This window comes from Suillus clintonianus (assembly GCF_016758775.1).
Source record: "Suillus clintonianus strain FC179 chromosome Unknown DEU56scaffold_65, whole genome shotgun sequence".
NCBI classification, from domain to species: Eukaryota; Fungi; Basidiomycota; class Agaricomycetes; order Boletales; family Suillaceae; genus Suillus; species Suillus clintonianus.
Genome location: NW_024539289.1, coordinates 157,184 through 184,531, shown reverse-complemented (window position 1 = coordinate 184,531; position 27,348 = coordinate 157,184). Strand labels below are relative to the sequence as shown.

The following is a 27,348-nucleotide window of genomic DNA, read 5'->3' as shown; positions in this document are numbered from 1 at the left end:
TGGCGCCCCTCAATCTTTGCGTCACGTTGCCCATGCGCGCTCAATGCGTATTCCTTCCGAAGACCATTTTCACCTTCTCTCAGTCCTCCACATACATTTTCCCGAGACTGCTGTCATTATCAACAGTAATTCCATGTTTGGCTGAATTCCTGCAACTCTTCCTGTCCCCTATGCTGCGTCGCTGGGTCCTACCCGTCATTGATCCAGACTTAAAATGTATTGCGACTCATTGTGCTGCATTGGAGGATTTATCTATCAGGTCTCTCGAGTTTGCGAAGGACCCCGACATGGCAGATATGCAACACTCAGAATTCCCTTTTCTGCGAAGTTCGAGATGATTGTTGAACTGCCTTGGACAGAGGCTGAGCGGCTCTTTTTTGTATTTTCCCAGTGCAAAGCATGCCAGACCCTTGATGGGCCAGGAGTTCGTGGGCGCTCAGTGGCAGGCAAGTCTTTGACAGCGGTTACGCAATCGCTTTTCTTTTACGCAGCTCCGAACCATGCGGCTCATGCTTCATTGCTCTCTCTTCCTTGACAACGACCTTCTGGAAGCCATTTCAAGTTGGCCGCACATCCTCTTGCTGGAATTGGTGGACATAAGGATGTCACGCTCCATTACATTCCGCGGATTGTTCGCAGCGCTCCGTCTATGCCCCCACTTACATACGCTAAATATATAATTGGACGCCATGAAAATCGATATCGATTTCAAAGCCGAATTACTCCAACGCACCACTTTACAAATGTTAGACTTGACCCGGTCTCATGTAGCGGATGCTGAAGCAGTCGTTCGCATCGTCTTCTCCATGCTCCCTCGTATCAACTATACTGACAGGCGAGACCCCTGGCGCACTGGGACTCTCTTCCCGTAGGAGTGGGACGAGGTCAACAGGCATCTTGAACCTTGAATCGTTGAAAATTTCTGCGGTGCTTGGCCGCCATATCACAGAAGCAGCCGAAAATCCTGTGTGTGGGATAAGTACGCTGATGTCCGGGAAGTTGTCCGAGTCTGTCCTATGGCAAAAACGCGCCGAGGTACATGGCAATGCCCTTGTGTTGTGCATGGTTTGTTGCACCCTAATAACCTGATGTGGTTGTACTGTTTCTGTCACCTCTTCTAACCTACTACACAAAATAACATTTTTGCAGAAAATCAGTTTCATCTAGAAATTGCTTTCGGTGAACTTCTCGTTTCCACCATATATACACCGTGACCTAAGTTTAGTCACTCCGTTAATGATGCCCGTAGCCAGACCATTCCGTTCGGGAAAGGAAGAGCTCAGGTGTTTTCACACTACCATCGATCAACTTTCGACATTTCAGGACCTGTCCCAAAGCCTCTGGGATCAGCTAGATTTTTCTTCTTTCTACTCATTTGATCGGTGCATGTCATTTAGATGTATAAGTCCGCTCTCAACTGAAATATCAAAATGGATATGTTGTCACATATGCAATGCGGATTGCGCTAGGTTGCTCCTGAAATGGGCCCTCAAGCTCGTAATATGATAGGAAGTTTGATACATATTATCTACAAGCCGGGGTGTAGGACCGAGCTGGAGTCATGTCTGGTGTGATTGTCAAATGACGAAGACGGGATATATCTTGGAAAGCCGTGCGGTTTTTGGCGGAGCCTACAAAAGCCGAGGTGCAAAAAAAAATCGCCAGCCATAGGCGGAGAACTCTGAGCCGCTCTCTCAATTGTTTTACGGAAAAGAGTGAGAATGCGTGCTTCGCCGCGGTGGATGCAAGTCATTTAGATAGGACTGATGGCGAAGGATCTGGCAAAGAGAAGTTTTCAGTTTGGATGCTGCGCCAGGTGGGTTCGTTGAACTGAGCCAGGACAGTGTCCGAGCCGAAAGCTGTGTACACGAGGACAGGCCTCAGTAGAGCAAAAATGACCATCTTTATCGTCTAAGGTCTGCCTAGGGGAGACTAAGGACAGGCTGAGAAATAGCCCAGAAATAGCCCAGAAGACGGATAAATAGGGAGAAAGAGTATGCGTCTTCTTTGACCCGATGTTGTTATCTGTGAAGAAGGCCTGCGGGGATTCGCCGGCGCCAAAATGAAGAATCCGTTCAAATAATAGGCGCGAGGGCTTGATCAACGGTGAGTAACGACGTTTTTATGAGTCGTGTGAGGGTAACCTCGAATCGTCGTTTTGGAGGACGCACCAAACACTTCCCAGAACTGTATCCGGTTGTCCCAGAACGTCTGGTTCAAACGAGACTAGCTTGAGGGGTACCTCCGTACTAAATGATGCTTAAATGGTGTATTTCCTAATGGATTTTTGAAAGGATTCGCGGATCGTCCCACAATTCCATCGGAATGTCGGAGCTACAAAAGGAAGAGCTTGCCCAATCAGGGTACGAGGTGTGGGTCGACTCAACTAAAGCCGTTTCATGATGTCAGTCGGTGGCGAACTCATTTATAGACTCTGGCTAGGCCGTCACCAGGAACACTCACCAGAAGGGCGGCAAAGTATCGTCATCAGCCCGGCAAAGTATCACAGTCATCAGCCCTGGATATAATCGTGGCTCATTGCAAGGCGATGCTATGCCACAGCATTATTGTCATGGTGGTGCCGTATGCATATGGACTTTGCTTCCATGCTTGGCAAAGTTTGATCACGGAACGTTGTTGGAAACACGGGAATTGAAACCAACTAACGATGGCATTGGTGAGGCGGGGCAAATCAATGGACGAAATTAGCACCACAATGAAAGTCATGAGCGTTTCACTTGTCAGTGTCGGTGGTGTATTCCACCACCAGTAATATTCATATTTGGACGTGTGAATTTGCGTGTTGTAAATTTGAACCTCCGAATCTTTGGGACTAATTAGCAAAGAATACAACGACCGCAAAGGTTTCTGACGAACATTGATGGTGGTGATAAGCGAGGTTTCGAAGCAAACAGAGTTTGGTGGACATTGAGAAGCCTTGGCCGGCAGGGAGCTTGAAGGTGGGAATCGAGAAAGATCAAATGTAGCGCTGTATGCATACAAAATAACTCGCAGAGCTCACCGTGGTGGAATAGCCCCACATGGCGCGGGTGAGTCCAATCTGTAAGTAGTCTACCAACAGCTGGTAACTGACTGCGTTGCCAGTAGACACCAGGCATGCAGATGGGCCAGAGAAAGAATATGTCAAGATTGAACCTATAACGGTCACGATCACTTGCATGGCAAGGAGACGAATGGCTGATCCGAATCACAAAACTGTCATCGCGACTGAGTTGCCGCGAATCTTCGAGGTAGCACTTAACTCTAAGTCCGAATGTGGCAAGTTAGCCCTTGATAATGATGATCATGGGGAGTTTTCAACTTTTCTTGGAACACCCGCATCACGGTAGCCGAAACGTTTCCTGTCAATGCTGCGTACCATATGTGGCAATAATTTACCACCAATATTTGAATAATAAGATATGACCTACTTCCTGCACTTCTTGGAAGTCGAATACTGGAAGCACTTGATGAGAATTGAACCCTGCAGGATGAAGTGTTCTTGCGGAGCGTGCGTGCGTGTGGGCGTGGTGAAGAAAAGATCTACGCGACAAAAGAGAACGCGTTGTTTGGTTGTGTTGTTGCACAAGTGTGTTCCGTTCAGTCCTTGAAATTACACGCCGGTATAGCCTACTTGAACGGGTTGACGCCACATATCCCGCCAGTGCTTTAACGCGTCCACGACAGTTTTACGATTCTAACTTTGTAACTCTACCTTTTTTCGTTTCTTGGTTTGCTGTATTACTGGCCCGGGCTGGTCTTGCTTCTCCTCCTCTCCGGCGTTCATACCTTTTGGCGGCTCTATCGGTCTGTTCATTCTAATTCGCTCTGTTCCTTCATCTTGGTTAGTTTTGCTTCCACCCTGAGCCTATCTTTCTTGTTGGTATCAAAACGCCTGGCGCAACCTTGGTCCTGTGAGCGATCTCAATCGTTTAGCAGAAGGCGCTCGGATTGTCGTGCGAGTGAGCTGACATTTCTGTGCGTGTTCTTTCTTATTCCTTGTTCGTGGATCCATGTCAGTGACCTTGCAGTTTATGGCTATCAGCCATACATCACCCGCAACTGTTGCAGCCGCTAGGACCACGCGGTGATAATATCTTGCCCACAAATTTACTGGTTACCCTCGGCCACCCCGAGCGTCGGCCCGCAAAAGACATGCCTACAGCTCATCTTCACATAAATACAGACGTCGCCCGTGATACGAGCAATTTGAAAAGACCAAATGATACCTCCGCTCCAAATCTGATGAACTTAAATATGTCCGTTACCCGGATGAGGAGTGGGTCCACCGCGTCAACTTCATCCTCCATATCTGTTGACTCCCCCGGTCCATCATCTTCCTCTGCTTCCTCATCTTCGCTCAACCTGCCTGATTCCGAGAAGTCACCCCGCACCCTTCCCTATCCCTTGGCAAGCCAGTCAGATGAGACTGTTCGCGTCTCTCCTTCTCCGGAATTCGTTCTTGCATTACATGACTTTCACCCTCAACACCAGAATGCAACTTGTCTTTCGTTCCGAGCTGGGCAGGTGATTCACGTCCTAAATCGGGATTCGAGTGGATGGTGGGATGGTGAGATCAACGGTCAGAGGGGATGGTTCCCCAGCAATTACGTCAGTGCTGATGAAAGAGTAATTTCACTGACGGAGGAAGACCTACCTCAATCACCTGTATGTCGTTATAAAAGCATGCACTTTAAAATTATTAACAACATTGTCTCGGTTGCATCAGGCATCTCGCCACGGACATACTATGTCCGCCGTATCGGCGGCTTCTTGGGCTAGCGCCCCCTCACGTGGTTCGCGAAAGGACCACAGACCGTTGGTCACTGAAGCTCTTGGATCGGACATAACATCATACTGTCCTCCTCTTATGGTCAATCTTTTGCACAGCCTATCCCTCCTCCAGAGTGCAGTTCGTTCCAACCGCATCGCTCATTTTCAGCCTTCCACTGCCTGTATCATATCCTGTGTGCGGTACATCCTGTCGTCGACAGAGTGTTTACCTAGGGAGGCACCGTTATTAAAGCGCTTCCCCTCCCTCGCTCAGGAGCGGAAACAGATTCTGTCCGTCCTTGCAGCCCTAGTATCACAAGCTAAAAAGGCATCGGATGAGGCGCAGGATGAAGATTCACGGGAGACAGAAATCGAGGGGATGTTGAAATTGGGCGGCCAGGTCTTCTCACAAGTGCGGCGATTTCTTGCTGTTGCTGTGCAATGTGGCATCGACTTGCCGGAAAGGCGTCAGCAGGCTACCGAAGAAGCTATCGCTAGCTCGCCTGGCCTACAGGGGCAAGCGAGCCCTGCAGAAACTGATGACAGAGTCCCAGCATCATCCGATCCTGTCACTCCATCTCGTCTGTCGTCTCGTCTAGCAACTCCCCGACAACTACACTCGCATGATGGCGCCCTGCAGAAGACAGCCCCGCGGACCAAAAGCTTGGGAGATCTGAGGTTGCAGCGGAGATTAGCTGCATATCGAGATTCGGACTCTTCCGTTGCTCCCCTCCTGCCTCACAGAACGGTACTATCCCGGTCGAAGAAGGATCAGTATCTCGTCTATGAGCGTGTCGTTGGAAAGCATAAAGCCGACATGCCATCCATCAGTAGCATTTCATCGTCCTCGTCATTTTCGTCTGCCGAGTCGCCGAAGCCACCAGCAATGCCTCTTTTCCCATCAGGACCCTCGACATCTTCGGAGGTGATGGAGGCTCTGAAATTTACCCATGATCAGTATCTATCCACTATTGCCGCCTTCATCGGCCATGCACACTCTCATTCACGATCATCACATGCTTCCAGCACGGGTCAGATGTATGATCTCGTGCGAGAAGTGGTGGAGATGGTGTGCAAGTTGCTCACTATCGTCGAAGCTGTCATGCGGCATCCGGAAATCCCATCTCACAAGATTGGGAACTTGAAATCCGCAAAAGAGAGGTTGTATACTGTCACTAGCTCCCTTGCCGAATCCGTGCGGTTACTCACGGTGCCCCTTCCTCCCGACCTCACAGAGGAATCCGAAAAGGCATCCCTGATACGATCCGCTACAGCGGCATGTAAAGCGGGCGCAGATTGCGTTTCGGCTGTCAAAATCTGCCTGAATAGGGCTTCGGGAGAAAGACAGTTCATCATCCAAATACCTACAACGTCCGATTCGGACCCGGCGCCGTTCACCCCAAGCAAATTTTCTCGTAGGACTGGTCAAACGCAGGCCCTCAGCTTGTCCACGGCTCAAAGTTTGTATCACAACAGCATCGACGAAAATGATCTCACTATACAGGTTCTGACACCGGCTTCTCCCACCCCCAATGCTCCTGGCCACCGAGGCAGACCTTCAGACACGTCCAATGTCACGGCAACTTCTGATTCATCAGACGGTTCACAGGAGACTCAGCCGACAACACCAGAAGGCGGTCTATTATCTATGAGTGACCCCGACTTGGTGAAGCCGATGGAGCCTATATCATCGCCTTCACCGGTAGTTGATGATGAACATGCGGACGAACAACAGGATCGCCAGACCATTGACGCATTTGAGGAGCGGTTGATAAACGATGAGCTTCCTGTCACACTACAAGTGAAGCGTGATCCTCTTGGTCATGACCACTCTACAAACGATGTCGTCTACAACAATGAAGGTCACCTGGTGGCAGCGACAATGGAGGTGCTGTTCGAAAGGATGACACCCCACGACAGCATTGTAGATCCTGCGTTCTCAGCAGTCTTCTTCCTCACCTTCCGCCTTTTCTCTACTCCCCTTGCACTCGTGGAAGCGCTCATCAACCGCTACAATATCATGCCTCCATCCAATCTTTCAGAAGATGAAATGTTGCTTTGGCAGCAGCACAAGGGCATCCCAATCCGACTGCGCGTATCCAATTTCGTGAAGACGTGGTTGGAGATGTACTGGCGACCTGGGGTTGACGACGTCGCTCTCTCGCATCTTTCATCATTCACAAAAGATGCGCTCCTACATTATTTCCCTGCGCCCTCTCAGCGGATTCTCGATTTAATTTCCATGCGGCAAGACTCCAATACCAGTCTTGTGAGCCCAAAGAGTGAACGTGTCCGCGATCCTGGCATGTCAATCAATCCTCCGTCATATTCACCGTCCGAGGTTCCACGACCAACGATGACGAAGGCGTTGCTTGGCACACTTCGTGGAAAGAATTTCGACACTGTTGCCATTACTGATTTTGACGCTCTAGAGTTGGCGAGACAACTGACGATCATGGAATGCGACTTGTACTGCGCGATCCAGCCCGAGGAGGTTCTTGAGACGGGACAGGAGGGTACAAAACCCCCTGTCAACGTCAGAGCTGTTTCTTCCCTAAGCACAGTCATCACGGGATGGGTGGCCGAGAACATCTTGAACGAGCACGATATCAAGAAGCGGACGTTACTCGTGAAATTCTTTCTCAAAGTTGCCGATGTGAGTGAATACGAAATTGTTGTTTCTCTTTCAACCGACTGTTGCCTTTCAGCGATGTACTTCATTGCACAACTTCAGCACTCCTCGGTCCATCCTAGCGGCCCTTGAATCTTCCACGATATCTCGGCTTCATCAGACTTGGCTAGTAAGCATCCTTCATATTCACCCCATCGTGTTATCCATAGGAAATTTTCCAGGGTGTTCCACAAAAGAGTAAAATGCAGTTGGACTCTTTGCGTCGATTAGCAGATCATGGGCGGAACTACCATCAGTACCGAAGTAGGCTTCGCAACATAGCCCCTCCAGCAGTTCCATTCTTAGGTACGACAGTGCTTTTATCTGAAAGTTCTATTGTGTTGACCAGTGTGAAGGTCTTTACTTGACCGATGTAACTTTCTGTCGCGAGGGAAACCCGTCATACCGCGAGTCCCCTAATGCACCAGGGAAGAAACTTCTTAATTTCAACAAGTACCACAAGCTAGCTCGAATTGTTCAAGGTCCGTAACCTATAATCACTGTGGATTTCTTGACTCAAGATTTATTCTCAGACATGCAACGTTTTCAAGTGCCATATAATCTTAAGAAAATTCCGGAGGTGCAGGAATACCTGCAGATGGCATTTGAGAATTCTAAGCACCACGGCGACCTTCAGGATCTCTATAGACGAAGGTTTGTGAGGTCCACAGCTTCTATGAACGTTCGCTGAATTGGCCATTATAGCCTGCTTGTTGAGCCAAAACAACCTGCCGACACACCTCCTCCCAGCGATATGCGGCAATTGTTCAACTGGGCGACACGCTCACAGGCACAACCACCCACATCTACCTAATGTTGCTTCTTCATTCCATGTCTGTTCGGAATCGTTCTGTCTTCTGTCCTTGGTGTTGTCCTTGTTTATTCTATAATCACTCTTGCATTTCCCCCAACCCGTGCCCATTCATTGCATTTTGAGTCATATTTTTGCTGTTTTGTACTCCCACGCACGCATGGAAACCTCTAGCTAATTCGACCCTTATCCAGCTCTGTAATATGCAGCGGTGTTGTGTTGACCACAAAAATAAATGAAATTCAACATGAACGAACAAGATGGTAAATAACTTGGAAGGTATTGTCTATGTACGGCTGTGATTGTATTGGGTGACGCAATATCCGACTCCGTTCTTCTTTAGTTTGAGGGGATCATGCTGGGAGCGTGTGGAAGAAGAAGAAGGTAGGAAGGGGTATGTCTCTTTAGTCACACCTAGCCCAAAGTCGAGCACAAATGGTCGACTTTGCGTAACGCCAAAAAGACGAGAGCTCTCGAGTATCAGGGAGTAGACTGGAGATGAGTCGTTGCCTGGAGCGTGTACACTCCATCCCTCTGTGGGACGGCGAACATCCCAGAATGCAACAACGCTGTGACGGGCAGTGCCTGCTGCAACAAAACTTGAAGAACCGCCTCCACATGACACGGAATAGATGGGCTCATCAGACCAGGGGTCACGGAACGTGAGCATGGGACGCAAGGGGGCAGGAGTGCCCGTCACCCCTGAATCACGCCGGCCTGAGCGCATATCATGCACCTGAACAGCGCCATCGTACCACCCGGATACGACGACCTGTTTTGAGGATCCCCATGGTGCAGATGGTGGCGCGTCCGTTATATCGTACACTGCAGTGGAACGTTCGCGTGTGGAATGCAGGATGGCAAATGGTTCAGGAGATAGTTCGGAAGGCGTTACGGCGTGAACGGCGAGAGGATTCGGGGATGTCGTGCCAAATGCCGTAAACGGCGTGGAGGATTTCATGCAGATATAACTGGACCATGATCTACAATCCAGGTTTATGGCGCTGACGAGCGGCGAATCTGAAGATAAGTTGCAGAGGCCTGCTGTTCCGAAAGATGATAGAGACAGGAGCATGTCATCTGAGCATGTCAGGCTCTCTACTAGATCGATGATGCGCAATCCGAGAGGGGAATCGCGTTCGATGGTCAGTGAGAATGGCTTATTGTTGGGTTGCTCCTGAGGAAGAAATACACGATGTATATGTCCGTCTTCGAACCCGACAGCTACTGTCCTTTCCGAATGACCATCGGGAATAAAGGTGATGCTTGTGATTTCCCGCCGGTCTGTGAACGAATATGAGCCCTCGTATAAGACCCCAGGAGCACCATCATTGAGCGAGGAAGAGTCGGTTATACGATATGCGTAGATGGTGTGACCAGCAGCAACTAGCAATACGGAAGCAGACAGGGCAATTATAGGCTGAAGTTTACTGCGCCAGGGATGTGATAATGGTCGCGCGTTAAACTTGGCCCGAGTCCAGCAGCGGTCAGACGCAACATTGTATCGAACTTGATCAAAAGAAGACCAGCTTCTGCGTGCCGGCTGCAACGTGAATGACGGACGAACGTTGTATTTGAGGTAGAGCGACCATCCAAACTCGTGGACCTTTAGTTATGGGCGCAATCAGATATCAATTATGGGAGAAAAATAAAATTTACCAAGAGGTTTACGAATTTGCAGGTGTAAGAGAAATTGACCAGTTCTACTATACCAAGGCTTTCCATTATGATGACTAGGACATCGCTTGGAAGGATGAGACCAGGGGCCTCGACAGTCATAGCGTTCTGTGGGTAAGAGGCGCCTTCAAGTTGGTCTCGGTCCTGTACGGACTTCCATAAAAGGGCTGCTTGTGCTTACATAAGAACACAGTGCCGATCCGTGCCGAGACAGCTAAGGCCACTACCAAACAGGGAGGGATTAAGTACACTGGCAGTTTCATTGTTCACGTCCATCGTCAACGTCTAGCTAAGGCTTCTCACAGAAGCAGAGTCAGGTTTATTACCTCTTCTTTTGAGAGGGTCATGAGGAGGGATGTCCGCATTTTGCTTGTAGGAGACGGTGCGTTGTTATCCCCACTATTCACCGCGTGTACTGATGCAGTCTTTGCAGAGGGTGTTGGTAAAAGTACCATTGTCACCTCTCTCATCAAGGAAGCTTTCGTTGCAAATGTATGAATTCCTCTTCCACGCGTAATTACGCTACTAATGGCCTCAATACCAGGTTCAACATGTCGTTCCGGAGGTCACTATTCCACCGGAGGTGACCCCAGAGAACGTGACCACTTATATTGTCGATTCAGGAGGTATGAACCACAGTTTTATGAAGTCAAGACGTGCATTTCTCAAATTACGATACAAGCTGGCCCACAAGACCGACAGCATCTCGAATCGGAAGTACGCAAAGCGCATGTTATTTGCGTAGTATACTCAATCGACAACCCTCACTCATTTGATCGAATACCGACGTATTGGCTTCCCTTGTTTCGTCAATTAGGCGTCAACGTTCGTTTCGTCTTAGCTTCCTTCCATCAGCCTAACAATATTTTCAGGTTCCTGTGATCCTCGTCGGAAATAAGATCGACCTAAGAGGCGGCGAGGTCACTAATGAAGACCTTGAAGAAGAGATCGTACCCATCATGAATGAGTTCAAGGCATGTCAAATTTCTTGTGATATTCTCAAACTAAATAATATCACCTAGGAAGTCGAGACATGCGTCGAATGCTCCGCTCAGATGCCGCTGAACGTGTCGGAGGTCTTCTACTTTGCTCAGAAAGCGGTCTTACATCCCACTGCTCCTCTTTATGACTCCAGGGATCATGTACGTACCGACAGCTCGTGGTAGGTTCTCAACTAAAGTTCTCCAGGTCCTGAAACCCGCTTGCGTCAGCGCCTTGAAACGAATATTCAAGCTCTGCGATTCGAACAAGGATGGTGTATTGGATGCCGCAGAGCTGAATGAATTCCAAGTATGCTTTTCACCTCTTGGCATCTGGAAGTGCTAAACACGGAAGCTGGTAGCGAAAATGCTTTGACGCGCCGTTACAACTCCAGGAGCTTGAAGGAATCAAGGATATGGTTCGCGAACATGCAGAGGAAGGCGTGCGAGACAATGGGTTGACTGAGGCTGGATTTTTGTTCCTGCATACGATATTCATTCAACGCGGAAGGCTGGAGACAACATGGACTGTTCTACGCAAATTCGGTTATGCAGAAGACCTGCGACTCACTGAGCCGTTCCTACTCCCAAAGTACGCAATTTATTTTCGCGAGCTCCCAAATTGATGGATCTTACAGATTCGACGTGCCCCATGACTGTTCTGTTGAACTGAGTCCCCAAGGATATCAGTTCTTCACCGAAATCTTTCAAACTTTCGACAAGGTTTGGGCATCAAAACGTACCTTTATGTCACTCACATGTATATCTAGGATCAAGATGGTGCACTCAACGGCACAGAATTGGAAGAACTGTTCAGTACTTCCCCAGGGAATCCATGGGCAACTCAAAAATTCCCGGACACAACCCTCGTGGATGATAAAGGTGCGGTCACTTTGCAAGGTTGGCTCGCTCAATGGAGGTCTGTGTTTTGGGGTTACTACCTGTTGAAAGCACTGCTTATGCACCTGTCCTTATGTGCCAGTATGACCACTCTCTTAGATCATAAAACCACCCTCGCATACCTTGCCTATCTTGGATACCCTGATGAACAACGCACTTCCGCACTACTAACGACACGTCCCCGCAAACTTGACCGTCGGAAAGGCAAAGTTACCCGCAACGTTTTCTTATGTTATGTCTGTGGTGCGGCCGGTTCAGGCAAGACGTCTTTACTGCGGTCATTCGCTGGAAAGCCATTTCGCGAGTCCTATGAGCCAACTAGTAAGATGGTGAGCGTAGTTAACGCGGTGGATATTGATGGGTCAGAAAAGTATCTCGTGGTAAGGTCTTAACAACACTTGGAACGTGGGTAATTGACTGCAATTGTCTTTAGCTTCAGGAATTCGGATCTAAATATGAGGCAGAAACGCTTCGAGCATCGAAGAAGACGGATCTTGCCGATGTCATAGTCTACGTGCACGATTCCAGTGATACTAACTCGTTCTCTTACATCAGTAATCTACGGGTGAGTTATTTTGACCCTCGAACGTGGATTCTGACCAAAATTCGATTATAGCAACAATACAATCTCGATCACACACCGACCCTATTCGTTGCAACAAAGTCAGACTTGGATCTTGCACAACAGGTTTGAATATATCTCGCTAGAACCAGTTCCTTTCTGATGTCATCGCAGAGACACGAAGTTCAGCCCGACGTATATTGCAGACGGCTCGGTCTCCAGGTGCCTGTCGCTGTCAGCGTTAAGACGGGACAGACCGCAGACGTCTTCCACGCAATATGCAGCATTGCCATGAGCCCGTGAGTCGTTCCTGCTCTTTTGTTTTCTGAAGGCCTGCTGACCACCTTTTTTTTTAGTCACGCGGCAATACCCGGAGGGGCAGATCGTGCGATGACAGCCTCAGAACGGCTGCGTGTTTACGTGGCGTTTACTGCGCTACTAGGGGGCGTCAGTGCGGGTCTGGTGATGCTCTTCAGGAGTCTCTCGCGACCAGGTGTGGCGATTCTTCCTAGTTGGACAACACCTTGGGCTACATGGCTGTTGGGTAGAAGGGACCCTTGATTATCTTCGCATATTGCATATCTATTACATAGAGTTACTTTACGGTTGAGTTCGTGCAGATGAATCCTAGATTAGTGTCCTGGGCGCTGGGTTAGTTATACAGACAAGATCCGATGTCCGATTGCTCAGATCCGAGATGCCTGCAGGATGTCGCCTGGAACTGCACACAAGAAGCCCTCTCTCCAGAAGCTGTAAACGTTTACCAGGTTGGATCCTCAACAACTCTTTTAACCACCTCTCAGGTAACAAGGAGCACGAAAACAGACCAAGTATTCATCCAGAAATATTCCCAGGAGCTCCCATCTGAACCAACTACATAATACCGTTACTCGCAATGGATGAAGACATGGATTTTGATGCCAACGCAACGCAGCCGACACCCCCGTTTCACCGTCAAGAATACTATGACGGAAGAAAGATGCTGTACGTGTCTGCAAGACTCTATTCCAGCCGTCATGTTCACCCGTGTACAGCGATTTGGTGTTTGTGCAAGACTGTACGGGTAGCCAAGGAAGCTACATCTCCTCTGCAACGAAGAACATCGAGGAGATTTGTGCACATATTTTTGAATCGGGGAAGCTACAATCGCAAGAAGATTTGCGCGTCGGCCTTGTTGCATTCCGCGACCATCCGCCACAGGATCATACATATGTTGTCAAGAACTTTGGGTTTTCATCTGATATCAGCAAGGTGCATCGGGACCTTGCGGGGCTTTATGCTTCTGGGGGTGGTGATGGACCGGAGGCCGTGACAGCTGCGCTCGCAGAAGCACTCCATATGGACTGGAGGGAGCATGCGAGTAAGATGGTCGTCCTGATTGCTGATGCGCCACCGCATGGAATAGGAGAGTATGGAGATGGTGAGTATGGTGATCTAGCTGGTCGAGCGATGTACTTAATCGTTGGCAGGATTCGACGAGGGCTCTCCAGACGGACACGATCCGTTACAACTGGTTCGCGAAATGGCTAGCCGAGGCATCACGCTGGTACGTTTTATTACATACTGTCTAACGGTCAATGATTTAGATCACCGGTTTCCCTAGTTCTTTGTTGCATGCGAACCGGCGCTTAGTGGTTACTCGGTATGGGTCGTCGTTGCTTGTTTGTCACAGGTACTTAGATATGTTTCAGTATGCGACAGATTTCTACCAAGCAATTACAACCATCACGTCTGGGCTCATGCTCCCACTCACGACGGCTGATCTCCTTTCGCATGCGATCGTAGGCAGTGTGTTGGAAAACCTCGATATGGAGCGCCTTGTTCGAGAGGTGGGGCATGCCGTCGCACAGCGAATTCTAGGGAACAATGAAAGCGTCGATGATGTCGCTCGTGAACTGCACGAGAAGTTACTCCTCCGAAATGAAAGCACCAAGAAAGTGGTGATCGAAAGCATCTACAAGGAGTCTCCTGAAGCTATGCATAACGTTGCCGTCTTCACTCACGCCGCATCGCTGCATGAGGCGAAATCGCAGTTGAAGAGGGTGCGTCGTGCACTTACGTTTCCTTCACGAGCTAACGCCTGTCATTTTCAAAGGTGCAAGGCACGCGTTTCACGGAAAAGTATCTCATCGCACGACAGACTGCGAACCGGAGTTTGTACTCATATCCATATTCACCCCATACTCCTTCTAGACCAGAAAAGTCTTATTCTTCTATGACGCCGAGCACCAGCCCATCCTCAGTGGCGGCGTCCCCTCCTCGTAAAGTCGTATCTGACTTTGCTGCATTCGGCGCGCCGAAGAACGTTAGCGTGTTTGGAACTGCTGTTGCCTCGACGCCTTTTTCGTTGGCGGGTGGCAAGGCTGCGTTTGGCGGCATCAGGGGTGGTGGTGGTCGAGGCTCGTACGATGTTGATGACGACGATGAAGACGATGGCGATGGTAGGCAGCGGGTGGAACTCAGGGAAGATTCCATCTCGCTTGATCAGGTATGCCTGGCTTGTTGCCCTGATATCTCGTGCTCATTTCTGTGCAATACAGGCCCGGCGCATCGCTATGCAAAGCGCATGGCGGAGCGTGCGAGGTTGATGACCTCGTACATGTTCATTCTGATTTTTTGTTGTTCTGCATCACGATTGTGGTTGGCTTCTTTTTGTCAGTATGATATCACGATGATGGATCATGTAGAATAGTTGCACATAAATCGCAATCATTAGCACCTTGGTTTGTATCATTGGAAACTGGGGCAGTGTTTTATTTTCACGAGAATTACTCGAATGTCATTACAGTAGTGCAATGGTATATCTGTGATAATGGTGAAAAGGATGAAATGCTAATTTATGGATCCGTCTTCGTATCTATGTCGTTCACAGTCGCATGGCCGTTAACCTGAGGAGAAGTATCGACGGTTCTTTCATGTTGTCCCCGTGATCGAGGCTGATCGACGCTCTTGAAGACTACATCTCCAGGTGGTTTTCGAAGTCCTGCATTATCAGGCAATTTTTTCAATGCTTTCAAAGCCCTCTTGGCTTCCTTCCGCGCCCTGCGTTCGTCTTTCGTCTCAAGATCGTGTAGTATAGACTTTTCTGTCCCAGTTTTTGCTGCCTTCTTCGCTGCTTTCTTCTCCCTTTTCTCCCGTTTCAATCGTTTTATTTCTCTCCGCTGATCTCGAGTCTCGGAGTGCTCTGATATTTTCCGCTTTGTGCTTTTCTTTTTGCTTGGGACGTCAGTCTGAGGAGCGATCTCTCTTTCGGGAGTAGGATCGGCAGAATGGAGGGGGGACGGAGGGGATGATGTCAGATTACTGGGATCATCAGGGGCTAATGTTGGCCCACGGAAAAAGCGAGAGTATAAGCCCTTTCTTGCAGCCTCACGTTTCGCAATGGTCATTATAGAGATGCGTGGGTGAGAGTCTAAGTCTGGGGTAGATGTTCCGGATGCAGGGGTTCCCGACAGCGGTCTTCTATTCGATATGATGCCCGTCGCAGTACGTTTTAGTTGGAGGGTCGTGGACCCTAACGAATCCTAATCATACAATGAGCGGGTGATGATGCGGTTAGGAAACGCAAGCGCAGACCTCATTATCGTCGGCGTCGGCATCGTCGTCATCGTCACCATCTGCTATCTTGATGGTGATAGCTTTCGTGGCAGCTGAATATAGGCTTTGAATGGATGAGGTATTAGAGAATTTGAATGGGAGAGAACGCACTGATCCCAGAAGGGGAATGCCTCGTCGCGATCCTTGCCTACGCCGGAGAGGTTTCGTTTTTGAGGGATGGCAAGGGGCCTGTCGATGGCGCCGGTGCGAAGGCCTGTGCCTTTGCCTGACCATCCGTATGATGTCAGGTAGCTGTGTCCGTCGAGAGGCATGAAGCAAGGACTAGAAAATAATAATAATAATAATATGTATTATCGATTGCTTATTATTTTCATTTGTATAACCCTAACCCCACACCCCCAGTGACTTCACTTCATTCTATCGTGAGGTCACCGACGCCGTATGACAGCGTTGAGTTAGCAACATCAGAGAATAGTGTTGGGCCCTAGCGTGACAAAGTAGCACTGGGGGTTGACTCCCTCTTGGAGAAATGTGAGGCAGTACTGTGCGATATTACATGCCAATTTAAACACTTGAACAATACAATGTCTCTGAGAAAAAGAGTGAGGGTCCGTGCGTTTGTGTCGCTCACGTCAGCAAAACACTGTGTCACCAAAGTTTCCCCTTGCGCCTACAATTCCCATCAAATTACGCTTTCCACCTTTTCTTGAACCTGTATCTTCTTCAACTGCAATCAGCAAACAGGAAATCGCTGGTCTCTTAGCTTCTTTCGCAGGTTCAAGTCGCACTATTATGGATATCGACAACCCCCCACCGCAGGATCTTGACTCAGTTGATCCCGCCCAGTCTTTGCGCGCAGCCGCTTTGCTTTCAAGAAAGCGCCGTAAAGTGGCTGTCGAGCAACCGCCAGTACTGCCTCAGCGTCCTCTGGTCGAGCAGACTCTGCACTTAGATTACGGTCAAGAGGATACTGCTACACCCTCAGCGTCTTCTGCAAAATTTCCCGCGACAGATGCAAATGTTCCATCGACATCAGAAGAGGTTCCTAATCCGATACTAGACATTGAAGATGGTCAAATCCGAGAGGAAGGTGAAATCAGCGATACAGAAGAAGCCGCCGCCCCGCCAAGGCCCACGTCCCCGCCTCCAAAATTCCGGAGGCTCGAAACTTCCTCCAAGGACGCCGTCGTCTCCAAACTTGTTCCTACCTCTCCAGTCGAGTCAAATTCTAGGCATAGGCCTTCACCTCGCCTCGAGTCTCCTTTTGCGTCAAAACCCCCATTCGGATCAGAAATCTACGAGCCACCACCGCCAACTTTCTTGCAACCGTTTGTTCTCGAAACATCCACCTATAGACTTGACCCAGATCATGTCAGGCCAGGGCTGGCCAGTTCGTATTAGCTTTTCATTGATGACGTTAACTGATCATTTTTATAATCTTGCGATACAGTGACCGAGGATCAATATAACACCGCAAAAGATATCGTCTTGGATCTACTCGGTTGGGGTGTTCCCCCCGAGTACCTCATCGACTGCGGCCTTAGTCGTCATGTCGTCTTCTACGTTTTCACCGAACTTAATTTGCGGATGCCCACAAACTTGGATACCAATGGTCTCGTTCCATACCCTACACCTGAAATGTTGTCCTCCATTCCCGCTTCACCTTCGCAATCAATCCGCTCATCCTCATCAGCGATGCCCCCACCCCCGACAATCCCTTCTCACAAAGAGTTGGCCAGCCCAGTTGCAACTGCTTCTGATCGCCCGCATAGCAGACTATCTGCTCGTCTCGGCCTACGCATTCCGCCAGGGGGTGAGCCCACTGACGTGAAGGTGGAGCCCACATCCCCGTCAACAGCTGACTCGTCGTCTCATTCTCTTCACATGATCGAGCAGCAACGGCGACAAGAGCTACTCGCTCGAAAAGCTGTCTTCGCTTCTCGCAAGGCCAAGCAGTCTGATTCCCCTGGCGGTTCATCTTCGAGGGACAGGGACGTTGAAATGTCTTATGTTGCTCCAACTGAGATTGTCGAAGATTTTTTAAAGAGCATTCCTGCTGTGGATAACGAAATTGCAGATAATGGTAGCAACTCAACATCCTTGCGCCCGGCACGGTACTCCAGCCCTGAAAACATGGAAGTTGACCAGGCCTTCGCTGGTCTTATCACACCGCAATCGGCCTCTTCTACAGGGCCATCTGCTTTCCATTCGGCTGCTTCAGAAGCGTCTGTAGTAGACGATACTATTTCGCCGGTGACTGATGCTCCACCTTGGTCCGGCAATTCCACTGCGCCATCCTCGGATACGTATTCTGGCGCATCCTCATCCACCGCGCCGGCTGATTACTCCAATTCTACCACTCCAATTTTCGCATCTTCTACTCCAGGTTTTGATTCCAATGGTCTACAACGAAGGGGTACCAAGCGACCAGTCGCTGCAGACTTCGTTGATTTTGACCACGGTCCTGGCCCTTCCAAAGCTTCTTCTGGCAACGGGTATTCGAGTAATGGCTACACGCATCCCAATCTACTTCGACGGACCACAGGGAGTTTTGCAGGAGTGAGTGGTATGCGACGATGTGTTATCGAACTCAGCGACAGCGAGGATGATGGAGATGGCGAAGGGACTGGTGGTGATACTGGCCCATATGACGGTCCACCATCGTATTCACCGATGGTTTTTGGGCGCCTTCCACGTTTTGGTGGCAATGGGACGCCAATTTCGTCCAATAATTTCGCTAACGGCGAAGGGCGTTCGACTCCCCCGAATCTGCATCTAGCCAACGCCAGCGCTTCTTTGGGTATGTCGCCTGCTGCTCTCGTTGAGAAAGAGGAGGAGATCAAAAGGATGCGCCAAATGATTGCTCAACGAGAAGAACTTCGGCAGAAAAAGCTTGCCGCAGTGCGTTCCCCCTTGTGCTTGCTTGACCTTCGTAAGATGATTTACCAACGTCTCAGATGTCGGGGAAAGCGACGCCGGCGATCCAACCTGCGGCCGCAGGGCCTCTCACAGCCGATCCTCCTGTATCTTCGTCTAGCATTGTCATGGTTAGGTCGGAAGGTGATTCCGGAGCATCCATCAAACAGGAGGACACCGCCACGCTCTATAATGGCCACGTTGGGATCGCGCAGTCGTCTGAAGATGCTGTTATGGCAGATACGCAAGGTTCGCCTTAATCTTCATCATTCTCTGCCTGTGTTGTCTTCATATAGCGTTGTCATGTCGTGACATTGATTTCATTGCATCGCATTGCAACTGCGATCTATTTTTAAGTACGAACAGCGTCCGCCCTTGATTTCCCTTCTCTTTCCTTTTCTCACATCGGTGTACTGGGTGCTTATGTAGGTCTGCAGATCACACTGAAGGGACGGCAGTTCAAGAAAGCGCCGATATATGTGTGGTCATTTCCGCTGAGGAAGATGCTCCTGGTGACACCAGCAGCGAAATAACCTCAGCCAAGCATACCATGGGTTCTTCCTGGTTCTTCACCAGTCCGACATCCGGCTGATATATTTCTTTGTTTGTCCCCCCCTCTGGGTCTTGATTATTGTTTTTTTTTTCTTTTCAATTTATACTTCATTTTGTCCTCATCTTTGCTGTTCATTCCATTCCCTTTTCTGGTCACTCTTTTTCATTTTTTGATCCTCGCCATTACTGCTTGGGTCTACTCAGGGGGTGCAGGATTCGAGCCAATCACTAATGATGGCACCGTCGACGAAGACCAAGGTTCGTACGTCATTTCCTTTGTTGAGCATGTCCTCACTTCTCCGCGGTCGCGCTGACCTCATCGTCCCCATACGTTTGTTAAATTAATACCTTGTTCGCTTATCCAGCACTGGCAGAGGAAGCACGTTCCGAAAAATGGGCAAGGACCATTTTCTCTCTTCATTTGACTGTGTTGTATATCCTGACTCTTATTTTCTGTTTCTTTTCCCCATTTGTTGTTCCGGAATCGGATATAGGAATCTTCAAGTGCAACGTTCCATCAAACTGCTGGCGTGTTTGATGGCCCATCGTCGTCAGAGGTGCGTCTTGATCTATACGATCATTGAGGCTGCAAGGCCTATTTAGGCCTATCTATGCTGACGTCGGGGGTGGCGTGGCATGCCAGGTCCCGAAGAAGGAATCGGAAGATTCTCAAACTAGCTTTCCGTGTTATGATTCGCCATTCTCGACCTACCCTCTACTTCTATCCCAATTACGTGCAGCGCCTCTTGATGCCGATTCCTGTCAAGATCCTCGGCGAACTGCCAGTCATTCATCCAGATCATCATCACGAGCCAGTGCCAGCTATGCACTTAATTTATCATCACCCTCATCACGCGCTTCGCTTATCTACTGTGCACCATCATTATCTCATTCATGTTCGACTGTTTTTGTTCCAGATCTCAAGCCTTTGAAGCTTGCAAGCTTGCAGCGCGCCCTTGGACAACTCAATGCTAGCGACCCAGGTCTTCGGGTATGTCAGTATGAAGTGCCTGGTGGGGGTGTTTGTCGCGACAAAGGGTGTAACGATCTGCATCTGAGCCGACTCGTGAGCGAGCCGAGTGGTACGTATTCTTTATGTCTTGTATTTTAGGCTGACTGATGGATTATTCGTTTTCGACGCGTCTTGTATTCACTCATCACAACTAGACGCAGATGTAGCAGCGTACGTGCACGGAATATTGCCACAACCATGGCGTAGTCGGTGCGACGTACGAGCTATCGAAATAGCCCTTGAACGGGTTCGGCTCGGTAGCGGCGCCAGAAACATTGAGGAGTGCGTCACCAGCGCTTTATCTGGACTTGGCATCCCGGTCGTTCCATGAACAATGTCGTGACACGTTCCAGCCATCAGTATGTGAGCGACAATGCGGGCCGGCCTCGATGATGATGAAGACCGGGACACTTAAAGAGACCATTGTCCAGATCTTCGAATGTCAAAATGATACAGGGCAAAGGACAAGAGCGCCTAGCGCCACAGGAGCATGGGCTTCCTGACTTGCATTGGATATAAAATGGATTGTATTCAAGATTGTATTCAAGTTTATATTATTATATTAAGAGCCGTCCATGTCGTTATTTGATTGGTTGATGCGGAGAGTGAAATTTGTGACACGAGGTTTTTTGCCACGAGGTAATCATTTCTATAAAAGGGAATGTATTTCCAAATGGAACGATAAATAATTACGAAAGCGGGTATCGTGGGAGCGATAGCTGCGGAAGCATAGCTGAAAGTGGTCGGCGGGGATTACCGCGGTGTGCCTGGCGGGCATCTGATACTCCGATTATGACCAAACAAATGACCACAAGGACAGTCTTTTTTTGATCGTCCAGACTGAGACAACACACGCCCCGTTGACAACTCCCTCCCTTTTCCACCTCCTTCCAACTTCAGCGATTCCTTTTAAGGACGCCGTCCGCACTGACACTAACATCCTCCTCAAAGTCGCGTTCAACGTTTACACTTTATTTCAACGCGTCCTCTTCATCGTCGTCCAGGGTGAACAACCCATATGGCCTATCGCCGTCAACCTACTTCTACAACAACTAACTCTCCATCTTATCCGTATTCCAACGCCGCGGCTCATCACAGCCAACAACCTTCCCTTTCTGGTCAGAGTATTCAAGACGACCCCGCCGCATCCTCTCCAACAATGCGTAAGCGCCAACGCACGGACCTCAATTTGGTAAATCCAGTCGTTGCTGATCCTCAACAACCTCCACCTGGTAATCAACAACCTCACCAACATCTCCCTCAACCTGTACAACAAACAGGCGTACCAGAAGATGGCTTTATTCATGATCAGGATGCCGCAGAGAGTGGTGGAGACGACGATGATGAGGAGGAGAAACCAAAGTCGGACAAGAAGGCAGGAAGGCGAAAGATTAAGATCGAATTTATTCAAGATAAATCGAGACGTCACATAACATTCTCCAAAAGGAAAGCTGGTACGCGATCGACTTCCTTTGCTTTCTGTGTACTTTTTATCCTCAACAAACAAACTTTCGCAGGCATCATGAAAAAGGTTTATTTCATCAATATATACTCACCCCCCGCTTATCTAACCGAATCTCTCTTAGGCGTATGAGCTCTCTACACTCACAGGCACTCAGGTCCTTTTACTTGTCGTGTCAGAAACCGGTCTCGTTTACACCTTTACAACCTCAAAGCTACAACCCCTCGTCACTCAACCAGAGGGCAAGAATCTTATTCAAGCTTGTCTAAATGCCCCTCATGGTTCGCTTCCTTCCGCAATGCCAGTCGGTGCACCTATAGGTCGTGCGTCTGGGCCAATGTCTTTGCCCGGTCCTGGAAGTACTAATCTTCCAGGAGGGCTTGCTATTCCAGGTGGTCCTGTTGGTGGCCCACAAAGCGCCACGAAGGAGGACGGTGACGATGATGGTGACGAGGAGGCAGCTCGCGGTAATCGCGCAGCCGCAGCCGGAGACAAGCGTCGTCGGCGTCCCTCCACAACTGGCTCAGGGCCAGGTCGTGCCGGGCCAGGATCGCCGCAGACCCCAAATAGTACTATCCCTCCGCCCCTTTCTATTCCAGCTGCCTCTCAGCACCAGCAGCCTCAAGCACCGCCCCCGCCACAAATATCTCTGGGCTCTCCAACGAGTCCCCAGCAGCAACATTCTCAAGTGCCTCAGTCGCCGCAATACGGAACGTCGCCAACCGGAGCATACGGCACTCATGCTCAACATCATGGTCATCATGCACCTGGTGGCGGTCACGCTGGAAGCCCGACAGACCCTGGGATGTACGGCGGCCATATGGGCTTGCCCCCTCCAGGTGCTTATTCATACCCTGGTCCTGGTGGGCCCGGCGGCCAGGGCGGTCAACCGTTGGGTGGTCTAGCGGCTGCTGCCGCGCAGCACTCACATTGGGCACCGCCCCCGCCAGTTAGTCAGGGAGGTCATTATGGCCGAAGATGAAGATACGAATAATGACGCGTGCTTGCATGATAAGCTTTCTTGTCCGTCCAAACTGGGTTGTTTTATGCTTTTCTCACTTCTCCGCATGCTTCCAATTCTTCGTTCTCAGCTTCTGTGCTGTTAGTTACTCACAGCTATTTCGGCTGAAATTGTACAAATAATTGATGAATCTGCCTGGCTCATTTCCCACTGTTTCCCCCTGACTTGGTCTTTTTTTTTTCATTATTTGTTTCCCAATCCTCATTCAGTATTTTGGATGTTATCATGTGGTTGGCGTCAAAAGTGCTCGTACTCGTTTCAGTCTATACACGACTCGCATCTGTGCTATTACAAGTTCTCATTCAACAAAGGAAGTGTTTTTCCATGTCGCTGGCGATACAATTAGAAAAAAAAAACCCGCGGCTTAGTTTGCGAAACGGGTGCGGCATGTACATTTCTGTCCATGCTCAATGTCGCACGCGATCATTTCTTGTCCTTTCCTTTCTGGCTTCGATCGACTCTGGACGAAGCGGTTTTTGGACGAGTCGTCGCGGAGTCCATTATTTTTTCAGAAATGGAAGTGGTTGATTGACACGAATGTTCCGAGGTCGCGATGGTACTAGGTCCTCCGTGGACGGGACTCGAACGTTATCATTCCGTGCAAGTCGAGGCAGGTTTCAACTTCTTTGAAATGGAACTTCGGTTGCGATTGACATGATCAACGTTGCGAAGTCGCCGACTCGCGAATGATCTGACGGACACGAACGTTCTTCTTAATGTTACTTCCACCTGCTGGCGACGTCAACGGGGGCATACCCACTCCCACAGCGGTAAGTCACTAATTTGCATTTGCATTTCTTACTACGTCAGGAGAGCCAACCTGGGATATTCCACAAGAGTTCATGTCTCGCGCTCGATTGGGCTCAATACCAATTGACTTACACGCACGCATCCGATCCCTGCAACGCATCGACCTCCCCTCACAAGTCAACTTCCACACACGTTCTTCGAGTTCCAACCTTCAACAGGGGGGGACGTTCGATTGTCACAACCAACTAAGATTAAGAACAATCTCAAAACGTGCCTTGGTGCCCGTGTCTTTCGGTCAAGCCGGCTATCAAGTCGGACGTCGCTCCACCTTCAGGCGCAGCGTGCTTCTGGAAAAATCACATGCTATGACTCCCTTATCTTGTCGTAAACCTTTTTTTGACTTTGATTTTACGTAGGAGCGACGCGGGGAAGGCCTTTCAAGTTGCCCGAGAATGAACCTATCACATCCCCGGTTACGTACGATCCTTGCAATGGGAAGTTACAATGCCTGCCCTCCGAGTCAACCCGAAAAGCCGAAAGTGATGGTACGAGGCAACGCCACTGGAGCGCTCAGGATAACAACATCATGATTCATCAACTAAGACTGCGCTAGCATGACAGCCACGTAAAAACAAAAGATTATACATACAACAAGCAATAAATAGCGTTAATAAAATTATGCAAGATGTGTCACCAGTAACGGTGCCGAGATGCTAGCCTAAGCCTAGAAATGGTATGGTATAGGACTGCGTCGAGAACATGCGTGATTAATAAGAATACAACCTTGCGTCCGGAGGTAGAGGGGGAGTGCGGGGATGATGGAGCGGAAATGACGAGTCGGTGAGTAACCCATCACGTATGCAGGCGCAACAAGGCTGACGAACAAGGTTTTTCCCCCCTTGGCCAAGCCGAGGACAACGAAAGAGAAACGCCACCAGGGAAATCACGATACCTCTTCCCACAAAAAGAAAAACAATATCCCCCCAAAATGCAGCAGGAATGGAAGCCTCAGTCAGCACTCCAATCTTCCTTCGCGAGGTGGCGATATAATGAAAAATGCCAGGGACCAGGCCTAACGGCACGGAACCTTGAAGGACCCGCATTAGGAAAATGGGTCCAACACTGAAACGAGGGCGCTTCGCCACAGCCAGCCTCATGGTCCTTGATCGCACATGTGACTGAATAAAGATCCGGGTGTCAAACGCTTGCATCCAAGCGCTTGTCCTGTGCAGATCATGATCATCGTCTCGTGTCATGCTGTAGGCTTCCATGCGACGAAGACTCGTAATGAGCGACTCAGACGCATAGCGGGGTGCGGACCGGCCATGGCGCAAGGCGTTCGATCACCACCACCATCCTCAAGCTTCCGATACGCCTCCCATTTCTCGCACGCTGTATCAAACGAGCGCTTTTCCTGGGGCGTCGGCCCCGGGATCATACTCCAATTGAACCGGTCCTCGAGCACAGATCCGAGACTCATGTGCTCCCTCATGTCCCTGCAACAACAGAAGTTGATTAGATTCATGTTCGAGATCAGAATGGTTGGTTCAGATGATCAGAAGAAGAAGTAGAAGAAGAAGTGTGGCACAGGCATCGAAACACACCATCCCATCCTTAGCACTTTTCCCCGTTTAGAAACCATGCCCCTATTCAGAGCACAGCACAAAGACTAAACGTTCTAAACGCGTACCATCCAGCTGTGCCACCACGAAGCTAGCAAAAAAAGGCGATTCCACGCCACCCCCAAGGTCACACCATCAAGAATCCGAGAAGTGATGAGCGTCATAGGCACCGAAGAAAAAACTCCGCAAAGCCAAAAAAAAAAACTAAGAAAGAGTACTCACAGCTCGAACCTCAACAGCAATTCATCAAACTGCGACCTCGTCAACCCCATGATCTTGGCATATATCCCGTCCTTCCTCCCCCCTCGCGTTTGAAAATCGGATACCCACTCCCACATCGCTTCTGCGCATGCCACGATCTCTTTCACGCGCAACGCTAGATGGAGGTTCAAATACTTCAAGTCAACTTCCAACGCAGGGTTCGGCAGAGCCCGCGTTTGCGTCTGTCTTTGAATAGAGATCGCGCGATCGAGCGAAGCGTAAGGTGATGCTCCACTGCTCAGGCCATCCAGCGAGATGATCGTATTCCTGTCCGCGCTCGAATTCCCACCGGCGCCCAAATTCGACTTCATATTCCGGTCATGGCCAGCGGACATCGGGCTGGATGAACCCACACCCGATATCGATAACAGTGCGCCGCCCTCAGGTTCCCTCAGAGGTGGGAAACGCAGCAGAATCGGCGGGTGCGTGCGAACGTCTACACGTGTCCCAGTTAGCTCGAACCCTGACATCGCTTATAGTACGTCTCGGAGAAATAGAAATGAATCATAAGGAAAGGCTTTAAGCGTGATGAAAGTTTTGTCCACCTGTTGCTGTTTCCTCCACCCACCCAACAGCAGGACGTTTCATCCACCCAACTTCAGGTGAGATGTTTCCCTCCAAGATGAACGCCCCAGAATGTTCATCCATGAAACATCTGCCACGACTTCGGCACATATGCATACACCCTGTTTCAATATATTTCATCCACCCACGAGCCGCGGCACACCCTCCACCCAAAATGAAAAGCAACAAAATGATAGAATAAACGACTCACCCTTGAACCACAACCCCACCTGATTGGCCAACAAACTCAACGGAGAAAGGTTAATAAACCGTTGTGCGTGCATCTCGTTGTAGATCGCTTCGAGGACGGTATGGTCGCGGGGATCTGGCGGAATGACGAGGGGGAGCTTCAACTCCAGGTTGTTGGTGCCCACGCTCCTATCCACGTGAAGCACCCCACTGCCACTCCCGCTTCCATTTTCACTCTCGTCCTCCAACATCCTCGGACTCGTACCAGGACTCCCAACACCAAAACTCAAACTCCCACTCCTCCCCCCGAACCCCAACCCCACACTCACCCGACTCCCTAGCGAGCCCATACTCATACTCATCCTCCCTTTCTCCTTCTCCCGAGTCCCGCTCTGACTCTCCCTCCCACTTGGGATCTGACTCGAACTCTCCCCAACCAACGACACCTTACTCCTATTCTGCGGCAACACAAAAAAGGGCGTAGCAGTAGGCTCCATCAACACAGCTTGAGCAGCTTTATTCTTCTTCTGCGACACCGGCGGTGATTTCGGGGGCGAACCCGATCCAGGCAGCACGAAAAAGGGAGTGAGGGTAGGTTCATTCAACACCGCTTGCGCTGCCTTGTTGAACTTCTGCGACGGACGAGGACGTGGGTTGATAGGCGTAGGTGTGCTGCTTTTGGAGGAAGAGAGGAATGGTTGGGAAGAGGAGGGCGAGGGCGATGTGGTTGCTGATGGGCGTCTGAGGGTCTCAAGTGATGTATTGGAGGAGGGTGGTTGGCGCAGGGAGAGAGAACGATGGATGAGTGTGCTGCTCGAGCTCACCTTCAGCGGGGAATCAGTAGGGAGGGAGATGGAGATGGTGGGGTGTTTGGAAGGGGAGTTCGATCGGTGGGCGTCGATGGTGATGGAGGGAAAGGAGTCAGGCGTGGTGGCTGCAGCACTAGTAGAATTGGCCGAGTCGGATGAGCTGCTCGTGGAACCGTCTGCACTACTCCTCCCCGACTCGGTGCCTGAGGTAACGTCAGGGCTTAGACTGGAGCCGCTATTGGACATGGACATATTGCT

At 49.8% G+C, this 27,348-nt stretch overlaps 11 protein-coding genes across 11 annotated transcripts; 6 read left to right on the top strand and 5 right to left on the bottom strand.

Annotated features, from left to right (window-relative positions):
• Positions 1-2,366: 2,366 nt before the first annotated feature.
• DEU56DRAFT_818082 (uncharacterized protein) lies at positions 2,367-3,522 on the bottom strand. The gene is made up of 5 exons (XM_041353951.1): positions 3,432-3,522; positions 3,323-3,371; positions 3,023-3,264; positions 2,878-2,953; positions 2,367-2,825 (listed from the first exon to the last, which is right to left on the bottom strand). The coding sequence occupies exons 3-5, from the start codon at positions 3,179-3,181 to the stop codon at positions 2,536-2,538; spliced, it is 525 nt and encodes a 174-aa protein (XP_041205848.1). The 5' UTR covers positions 3,182-3,264; positions 3,323-3,371; positions 3,432-3,522; the 3' UTR covers positions 2,367-2,535.
• A 74-nt stretch (positions 3,523-3,596) lies between these two features.
• DEU56DRAFT_861141 (uncharacterized protein) lies at positions 3,597-4,011 on the top strand (the record flags this gene model as incomplete). The annotated part of the gene is made up of 1 exon (XM_041355328.1): positions 3,597-4,011. A coding segment is annotated over one exon (226 nt), but the record flags the coding sequence as incomplete, so codon positions are not given.
• Positions 4,012-4,257: 246 nt separating this feature from the next.
• DEU56DRAFT_741550 (ras guanine nucleotide exchange factor domain-containing protein) lies at positions 4,258-8,258 on the top strand (the record flags this gene model as incomplete). Its single annotated transcript, XM_041348876.1, has 8 exons — positions 4,258-4,668; positions 4,730-5,320; positions 5,459-7,429; positions 7,482-7,574; positions 7,627-7,750; positions 7,801-7,926; positions 7,978-8,098; positions 8,150-8,258. 8 exons carry the CDS (start codon positions 4,258-4,260, stop codon positions 8,256-8,258), a joined length of 3,546 nt encoding a protein of 1,181 aa, XP_041205846.1.
• A 245-nt stretch (positions 8,259-8,503) lies between these two features.
• DEU56DRAFT_818073 (uncharacterized protein) lies at positions 8,504-10,064 on the bottom strand. Its single transcript, XM_041353950.1, has 2 exons — positions 9,915-10,064; positions 8,504-9,861 (listed from the first exon to the last, which is right to left on the bottom strand). Exons 1-2 carry the CDS (start codon positions 10,032-10,034, stop codon positions 8,542-8,544), a joined length of 1,440 nt encoding a protein of 479 aa, XP_041205845.1. The 5' UTR covers positions 10,035-10,064; the 3' UTR covers positions 8,504-8,541.
• A 101-nt stretch (positions 10,065-10,165) lies between these two features.
• Positions 10,166-13,093, top strand: DEU56DRAFT_818069 (EF hand associated-domain-containing protein). Its single transcript, XM_041353949.1, has 15 exons — positions 10,166-10,314; positions 10,366-10,424; positions 10,477-10,558; positions 10,615-10,757; positions 10,805-10,906; positions 10,955-11,074; positions 11,121-11,222; positions 11,275-11,504; positions 11,551-11,635; positions 11,683-11,831; positions 11,895-12,192; positions 12,246-12,377; positions 12,429-12,500; positions 12,549-12,673; positions 12,731-13,093. The coding sequence occupies exons 1-15, from the start codon at positions 10,278-10,280 to the stop codon at positions 12,933-12,935; spliced, it is 1,941 nt and encodes a 646-aa protein (XP_041205844.1). The 5' UTR covers positions 10,166-10,277; the 3' UTR covers positions 12,936-13,093.
• DEU56DRAFT_818065 (uncharacterized protein) lies at positions 13,094-15,148 on the top strand. The gene is made up of 8 exons (XM_041353948.1): positions 13,094-13,177; positions 13,229-13,358; positions 13,409-13,794; positions 13,844-13,920; positions 13,978-14,016; positions 14,066-14,416; positions 14,470-14,862; positions 14,915-15,148. The coding sequence occupies exons 2-8, from the start codon at positions 13,270-13,272 to the stop codon at positions 14,960-14,962; spliced, it is 1,383 nt and encodes a 460-aa protein (XP_041205843.1). The 5' UTR covers positions 13,094-13,177; positions 13,229-13,269; the 3' UTR covers positions 14,963-15,148.
• Positions 15,149-16,247, bottom strand: DEU56DRAFT_818059 (uncharacterized protein). The gene is made up of 3 exons (XM_041353947.1): positions 16,083-16,247; positions 15,951-16,035; positions 15,149-15,898 (listed from the first exon to the last, which is right to left on the bottom strand). Exons 1-3 carry the CDS (start codon positions 16,241-16,243, stop codon positions 15,212-15,214), a joined length of 933 nt encoding a protein of 310 aa, XP_041205842.1. The 5' UTR covers positions 16,244-16,247; the 3' UTR covers positions 15,149-15,211.
• A 330-nt stretch (positions 16,248-16,577) lies between these two features.
• Positions 16,578-20,996, top strand: DEU56DRAFT_818040 (uncharacterized protein). The gene is made up of 8 exons (XM_041353946.1): positions 16,578-17,322; positions 17,383-18,833; positions 18,890-19,097; positions 19,286-19,402; positions 19,605-19,658; positions 19,766-19,797; positions 19,895-19,957; positions 20,044-20,996. Exons 1-8 carry the CDS (start codon positions 16,725-16,727, stop codon positions 20,509-20,511), a joined length of 2,991 nt encoding a protein of 996 aa, XP_041205841.1. The 5' UTR covers positions 16,578-16,724; the 3' UTR covers positions 20,512-20,996.
• Positions 20,997-21,068: 72 nt separating this feature from the next.
• DEU56DRAFT_818035 (SRF-TF-domain-containing protein) lies at positions 21,069-23,224 on the top strand. The gene is made up of 3 exons (XM_041353945.1): positions 21,069-21,866; positions 21,930-21,943; positions 21,999-23,224. Exons 1-3 carry the CDS (start codon positions 21,431-21,433, stop codon positions 22,854-22,856), a joined length of 1,308 nt encoding a protein of 435 aa, XP_041205840.1. The 5' UTR covers positions 21,069-21,430; the 3' UTR covers positions 22,857-23,224.
• Positions 23,225-24,479: 1,255 nt separating this feature from the next.
• On the bottom strand, positions 24,480-26,313 carry DEU56DRAFT_500407 (uncharacterized protein). The gene is made up of 3 exons (XM_041346519.1): positions 26,074-26,313; positions 25,490-26,012; positions 24,480-25,141 (listed from the first exon to the last, which is right to left on the bottom strand). Exons 2-3 carry the CDS (start codon positions 25,996-25,998, stop codon positions 24,898-24,900), a joined length of 753 nt encoding a protein of 250 aa, XP_041205839.1. The 5' UTR covers positions 25,999-26,012; positions 26,074-26,313; the 3' UTR covers positions 24,480-24,897.
• On the bottom strand, positions 25,943-26,601 carry DEU56DRAFT_818020 (uncharacterized protein). Its single transcript, XM_041353944.1, has one exon. The coding sequence runs from the start codon at positions 26,530-26,532 to the stop codon at positions 26,230-26,232; it is 303 nt and encodes a 100-aa protein (XP_041205838.1). The 5' UTR covers positions 26,533-26,601; the 3' UTR covers positions 25,943-26,229.
• Positions 26,602-27,348: the final 747 nt, after the last annotated feature.